Below are 7,717 nucleotides of genomic sequence, written 5' to 3' on the forward strand. Positions count from 1 at the left end.
AAATAAATAAATAAATAAATAAATAAATAAATAAATAAATAAATAAATAAAATAGCAGCCAAGCATCTCTAAAAATATATTTTTAAAAAAATTAGCTGCCTATAGTGGCGCATGCCTGTAGTCTTAGCTACTGGGGAGGCTGTAGGGGGAGGATCCCTTCAGCACAGAAGGGATTGAGGCTTCAGTGAGCTATGACTGTGCAACAACAACAAAAACAACAAAAAGGAAGGAAAGAAAGAAAAACAGGAAACAAAATGTAGTTTTCTCTTAGCCTAAATACATATTTCACAAAATGTCAAAACAAGGATAGAATCATAAAACGTAGCAGAAATAGTCGAAATGTAGCAAATTCATGGATCCAGAATTATAAAAGATCTCATTTCCGTATTTGTTTACAGATGATTTTTCAAAATACTACTTCTGGCAAAAGTATATTGTTTTCTTATACATAAATTTGGAGGTTAAAAAAAGTTGACTGCTACTTTTTCCTTAATTTCAGCATATTTCTGATACCTTCCTGGTACTTGACATAAAAGAATCTCTATCCTTGATTGACATGAGGTAGATACTTCATAAATTGCTGAATAGATGTCTTCGAAGGCTAATTTCCCCACCTATGTTTTGGACTCTTCTGTCCCTTCAGTGATCTTGTTTCTTCATTATTTTTTGTCTATCCTCCTCACCTTGCTCTTTCCTAGTCATGTCTCCTGTCACTCACAGACACACACACACACTCACACACACACACCCCAGCTTCCCCATCTATGTGAGCCTTCCAGTGATCAGATACTCTTTTGAAATATACTTAGAGGAAGAAGAGAACGAGTGGTATAATCACTGGCTGCTTTCCTATGACTCCATGTGCTCCCCAAACCATAGCAATCAGGATAGTGCCCCAACAAAAACGATGAAATGGCTCACATGAAGGTCAGCGCTCTACTGTTTAAACAGTGCAACATTAATATTGACCACTTGCTTCTTCTCAAGTCTTCCCACTTCTGCTTCTGGGACATCATCCTCTCTGTTTTCCTAGTGACTTGGTCATAGCCTCCTCCCCTGGCTTTTCCTTGCTTTCTGTTCAATGTCAATATTAATATACTGTATTTTTTAGGTATTGTACTGTTTGGACATTTGAGTTGTTTCCAAGCTGTAATTAGAATAAATAGTGTTGCCATGAATAATGTTTTATATGTGTTTTATTTACAACTCAAAATAGTAGTTATGACAAAGGAGAAGACAGTAGTGAATGGGAAGTTAGTGGGTGGGTAGTACTAACATTCTTTCTTGACATCAGTGGGAGTTAAATGTATCTATTTTGTAATAGTTCATTAATCACTCCATTTATTATTTGTGAATTTATTTCTGCATGATACTTCAAAAAGTTTATTTTTTAATAACTAAAAACATGACAGTTGTGCAAATAGAAAAAAAGGGGGGCAGTGATTCTGGTAAACATCCTACAATGCCAATATTCAAGTGACAAATACATGTTCAGCTTCATCTGTATCAAAGAAAAAGCATATTAAGACAAAAATGCAGTTTTATCCTTGTTATTAATAACCGGAGAGATGCAAGCGAAAATGTCCACTGTTAGTGAAGATGTAAACTGATACAACTTTTCTAGAAATTCATTTGTCAATATATATCTTTAAAACATATGTTTAAACGTTCATCTTATAAAAATAAACCAGGCAAATGTGTAAAAATGTGTATGAGAGAGCAAGAATTTATGTATAAGGATATTTTTCACAGAACTACTTATAATCATGAAAAATTAAAACCAAATTTTCAATAGGCAATTAACTAAATGTAACCATTCAGTAGAATATTTGCAGCCATATTTAATGGCATGAAAATATGTTCATAATTCATTAAAACAAGTTACAAAACACAATGACACATTTGTAAGGTGAGGAAAACGACAAATACTCATAGAAACAAAAATGTCAAGAACAGAAGATGAAATGGTTTTTGTTACCTTTTGTCAACTGTTATCTTTTGTTAACTGTTGTTATCTTTGAGAGAAGTGTTTGCTTTTGCTTTTTTTAGGCCTAGGTACTTTTCTAAGCTTTCTGCAAGGACTATGTAGAACAATTTAAAAAATAAAGTTTTATGTAAATGGTTTCATTAATGAATGAGAAAAATATGAATGAAATAACATCTAACATAGTATCAGGGACAATGGCAGCTTCTAGTGTCTGTTAGTACATATATTTACAGAATTACTCAGATAGTGGTTGGATTGGTTTCCATAAGTGTGGTTGAATTTTATAAGCTTCATACTATGTGTACCAAGAAGCCAACCTCAGACAACTTTTCAGAGAGAGCAAATCTTCCTTCAAAAGAAGGAGATCAATTTACATTGGAAATCACACTCTAGTGATTAGGAAACAGATGAGCAAGTTTCACTTACAAGATTTTTTAGGCTACTATTGCTAAAAGTATAATTTTCTTTTCTACTATTGAGGAATAATCTTTTAAGGAAGTGAAAAGTAGATATGATCTCAAATTCTAAGTCTGTGACAGCTTTTCCAATTTAAATCTTTCTCATCCCCTGAACAAAATATAAATATCGATGCAATATATGCAAAGTAGTCATGAAAAAGAGCAAATAATTGGTATGAAAGAAACATGATTATCCAAAGTCATATACCGATAAGAAATAATTTTCCATTTTTCACTTTGCTCCAATGGGGTCTTGTTAATAGCACTTCCTGCCTGTACCAGGTAACGATTTCCTCTAGGTCAGTAAACTCCAACATTGATTGTATTCACTTACAAGAAGTCTATCCATAGCAAACCCTTTCTCATACGCAGATTTTCTTTCTAAGGCTGATTTCCAGTCACTGCTCTCCTTTCCATTTCTGAGAAAAGAAAACTAAGCCAAAATGTGCTATTAACTCCTGCCTGAGAGTATCTCTCTAAGGAAGACTCCACTCATATACTACAAAGTATTGCTGAGGTGACCATTCACACCAGTTTGCACAGGATGGTCCTGGTTTACATCCAATCTCCCTGCATAGTTGTTAATGACAGCCCCTTTCACTTCCCAGTGTCCCACATTTAGTAATACATTATATAGCCAGCGTATTGTCCATATACAGTACACACAATGCTAGCTCTAGAACTTGGAATAAATGCCTCTATCCATCTACACTCTTGCCTTGTCTTCCTTGTGCACTGGTAGTCTGGAATGACAAGCATAAAGAATAAAGTTGTGGACTCAAACCATCCCCCCATAGGTAGTCTAAAGCAATCTGAACAGGAATCCTTTCCAAGGTGGACCCAATCTCCTTCTGGAAGTTTATAAACTATGAGAGATAAACTATCAGGTAGCCTAAATCATATCCCTTAAGAACAAAATTCATACTTGCAAACAATTTGCAAGCCAGTCTATTAACTGGTGGGGAGTTGTTTCCTTTAAATGTTAATCCAAACAATTCCATGAAATGAAGGTAGATCCAAGTTTCCTCTAAGCCTAAATATTTCCAACTCTGCTAATGACATAACCTCATCCAGTACCTTAGCTAGAAAACCTTACGATCAAGTTTGATTGTTTCTCTTAGCCCTGTCCAGGTAGTTACCAGGCCCCACTGGTTCTATTTTTAAAGCCTCTGCAATTCATTACCCACAAAAAAATCATCAGAACAAGATTTCTAATCTGTATTCATTACAATTGCCTTCCTCTACTTTTTGTTCCTCTCCAGTTCATCTCCCTCACTTCTGCTAGAATTATCTTAAAGCAATATCTTTAGATACTCAGTACCTCAGATAACACCAAGACTTCTTAGCCTGGCAGGCAACACCTTTATCAGTTGCACTGCAGCCTCCTTTTCCATCCTCAATTTCAACCACACCTCCCACTAGGCACAGGCACTTCAATGGTTTTCATCCAGCTACCGTACTGCTCTTCCAGGAAGTGCTTAAAAATGTTTGGGGACATGTTTGCTTATAACAGTAGTTTGAAGACACAAAGGACATTTAATGGGCAGGGACCAAGGACACTAAACGTCCAGCAATGTAGGACAGGTCCCATGAAACAGAGAACTGCATTGCCAAAATGCCAAATAACACTGCAGGTGAGAGTTCTTGTTCCCCAAACACATTATTTTTACATATATGTGAATCCTTCTTTCTAAATTTATTTAACCAGCCCCCATTAGTTCTGCCACCTTCCAAAATAATATTGTCCTTGGATGATGTAATTCAAATTCTTCTCACCTAAAGACTGTCTTGCCTGAATAGTCACATACACAGTGTGTTAATGGGAGATCATTAAATCACCCTCAGAAATATGAGATTTAGTTATCTCATATATACATATATATGAGAGTTATTTAATGATTACTGAAATAGCACTTAATATATTAAATTATGAATAACCTGTTTACCATTTGTCATTTTATTCTGTGGTCCTCTTGTTCTTATCCTTTCTATCCCCTAAAATTTGAGTTCCTTAAAGAAAGGGATGTTCCTTTGGTATCTCATTTACTTTTTTAAACCACAATTTCTATGGCTGACCTAGAAGATGACACTCATTCTGTAAGTGACTTTTGGATTAAAAGATGAAAAACTGCACCCTCATTTCTATGTAAAAAATGCCATTCCTTAAACTTTTTAAAATAGTTGTTAAACTTATACCTTAGATTACTTTAAAATAACCTAAACATTTTAGTTACATCAGTAATGCTACTTAAAGAAACCACCGTTACCATATGTTTAATTGCAGGTTAGACTAGTGAAGGATTGCCAACTCACATAAAAAGAGAAAAAGAAGCTATAGAAATTGGTAAACCAGAGAGATTGTTCTCAGCATAAAGTACTTAAATTCCTTTATGGTTTGTTCTTTTATAAGCACTAAGTACTCTTTACAAAAATCTGTCAAACAAGATTGTGCTTGAGATCCTTGTGATTAAAAAACTGCTTACATAATCTAAAATAAAGTGTGTATGTGTGATTGTGTCTTACAGTTCTATACAAAACAAAGTAAAAGTGCTCTTATCCTACCACACTCATGTTTTGCAAGTTTGAGCTTAAACTTTTCTTTTTTTTTCTTTTTTTTCAGATGACATCTCACTCTGTTGCCCACGCTAGAGCACAGCGGTGCTACCGCAGCTCACTGCAACCTCTACCTCCCAGGTTCAAGTGATTCTGGTGCCTCAGCCATCCCAGTAGCTGGGATTACAGGTCTGTACCACCATGCCTGGCTAATTTTTGTATTTTTATAGATATGGGGATTTCCCCATGTTGGCCAGACTGGTCTCCAACTCCTGGCCTCAAATGATCCACCCACCTTGGCCTCCCAAAGTGCTGGGATTACAGGCATGACCCACCACACCCAGCAAGCTTAAACTATTTCTATCATCTATTACATTTTTTAAAAAAAAATCAGTCAAAATCTTCAACTTAGCTCCTCTCCTAAGTTGCATATCCAGCAATACAGGATAGACAAAGCCAAATGCTCACTTGCGCATCTGTTCATATCTGGGGCTCGGTGTCCATAGTACCCAGATGGGCAGGAATGCAGGCACTCTCCATATTGGCGCATCCCTTCTCTTCGAAGGAAGAAGAACAACTTCTGTTGACATCGGCTGCACCCATTGTCCTTTGAACAAGACAGACAACCCTTGCAAATGGGATTTGATACATAACTAGCTGTAAAAGAAAAACAAAAATTGTGTTTAATTATGAGTATAATCAGACTTTTGATAAATACACCCTGCTGAAAAGACAACTGTTTCTTTTCTTTCTGCTATACTCACATAGAAATACTAAATAAAATATCCCTGCCCTTCGTGTCTCTACCTCCCCCACCCAAGTGGTTAATACACAACCAAACTTAGAAACAAAGAGGAATCTCAGAGGCAGAGTTGAGTCCAGAAGCTAAAGCTGAATGGCTCATGGGAATGTCAGACCAGACAGAGGTAAAATTTAGGGCAAGGTCCTCAACCCAGGCCAAGAAATATTTATGCGAAGATCTGGCACTTAGCTCCTTTTATGTAGACGGAGTCAAGAGGGCTGTTTGTCCATGACCCCCTGCCCTAACTGGCCAGAGCAGAGGATTCTGACCCTAGCTTGGGAGGACACAGCAGGTAAGCACAAGAGAAAATAAAATTCATGAGACATAAGAACACCAAGTCCACAAGACTGGGATCCAAATTAAAATTATCATTGTAGTATGGGGTCTATATGGTGTTGACAAGTTAAAATAAGAATTTGTCCAGATCCAGGAAAACCCAGAAAGAAAAAATAAATATAGAACTACTCTCTAGACATTTTCTACAGTCCTGAGACCTGGACTTCCATGAAATGCTACCTTAACATCAAAATGAACAAATCACATGAGCAAGTAAACCTTCATGAGAAACAGTCATCAATATCAGCAACAAGAAAACTTCACACCTAAAAAACCAGAAATAAGGACATTCTGAAGGAGCCTTTAAAATAAGTATCTAGAGAGTATCTGAAGAGATAAAGGGATAACTAGAAATCACATGGGAAAAAGCAAGAATATGCACATTATAATGAAATGAAAATTCTAAAACTTCACAAAAAAATTCTATGGACAACTTGTATGGTAGAAGAAAATGACATAACCAAAAACACTTTTAAAGAACTGTATCACAAAACAAGATAAAAAGGTACTAAGCATGTAAGAAAAAAACAAAAACATTCAAATACATGATTAGTAGTTTCTACAGAAGGAAAGAATAAAGAGAATGAATAAAACACACCTTAAGCAGAGAGGCAACTTCAGCAAAGTCTCAGGATACAAAATCAACATGCAAAAATCACTAGCACTCCTACACACCAACAACAGTCAAGCCAAGAGTCAAATCACAAACAAACTCTCATTCACGATTGCCACAAGAAGAATAAAATAACCAGGAATGCAGGTAACTAACGAGATGAAAGATCTCTATCAAGAGAACAACGTAACACTACCCAAGAAATCAGAGATGACACAAACAAATAGAAAAACATTCTATGCTCATGGATAGAAGAATAAACTGTATTAAAATAGCCATACTGCCCAAAACAATTTGTAGATTTAATGCTATTTCCATTAAAGTACCATTGACATTTTTCACATAACTGGAAAAAACTATGTTAAAATTCACATGGAACCAAAATAGAGCCCAAAGAGCCAAGGCAATAATAAGCAAAAATAACAAAGCTGGAGGCATCATGCTACCCGACTTCAAACTATACTACAGAGCTACAGTAGCCAAAACAGCATGGTACTGCTCCAAGAACAGATAGGTCAATGGAACAGAATACAGTACCCAGAAGCAAGACCACACAACTACAACTGTCTGAGCTTTGACAAACCTGACAAAAACAAGCAATGGAGGGCTGGGTGTGGTGGCTCATGCCTGTAATCCTAGCACTTTGGGAGGCCAAGGCAGGTGGATCTCCTGAGGTCAGGAGTTCAAAATCAGCCTGACCAACATGGAGAAACCCCAGCTCTACAAAAAAATAAATAAATAAACAAACAAACAAAATACAAAATTAGCTAGGCATAGTGACAAATGCCTGTAATCCCAGCTACCTGGGAGTCTGAGGCAGGAGAATTGCCTGAACTTGGGAGGCAGAGGTTGCGGTGAGCCAAGATTGCACCATTGCATTCCAGGCTGCGCAACAAGAACGAAACTCCATCTCAAAAAAAAAAGGAAGGAAGGAAGGAAGGAAGGAAGGAAGGAAGGAAGGAAGGAAG

The 7,717-nt window shown here is 36.5% G+C and overlaps 1 protein-coding gene across 3 annotated transcripts in view; it reads right to left on the reverse strand.

Annotated features, from left to right (window-relative positions):
• The window catches only part of RSPO2 (R-spondin 2), a 184,391-nt gene that overhangs the window by 90,437 nt on the left and 86,237 nt on the right, over nt 1–7,717 (reverse strand). For 2 of the 3 annotated variants that reach the window (XM_023223272.1, XM_023223290.1), the window contains one exon: nt 5,467–5,655. The exons of the other annotated variant lie outside the window; for it this stretch is intronic. In XM_023223272.1, coding sequence (XP_023079040.1) covers nt 5,467–5,655 — 189 coding nt within the window. The remainder of the gene's footprint in view (nt 1–5,466; nt 5,656–7,717) is intronic. 3 annotated transcript variants of the gene reach the window in all.

This window comes from Piliocolobus tephrosceles, chromosome 7, assembly GCF_002776525.5.
Source record: "Piliocolobus tephrosceles isolate RC106 chromosome 7, ASM277652v3, whole genome shotgun sequence".
NCBI classification, from domain to species: Eukaryota; Metazoa; Chordata; class Mammalia; order Primates; family Cercopithecidae; genus Piliocolobus; species Piliocolobus tephrosceles.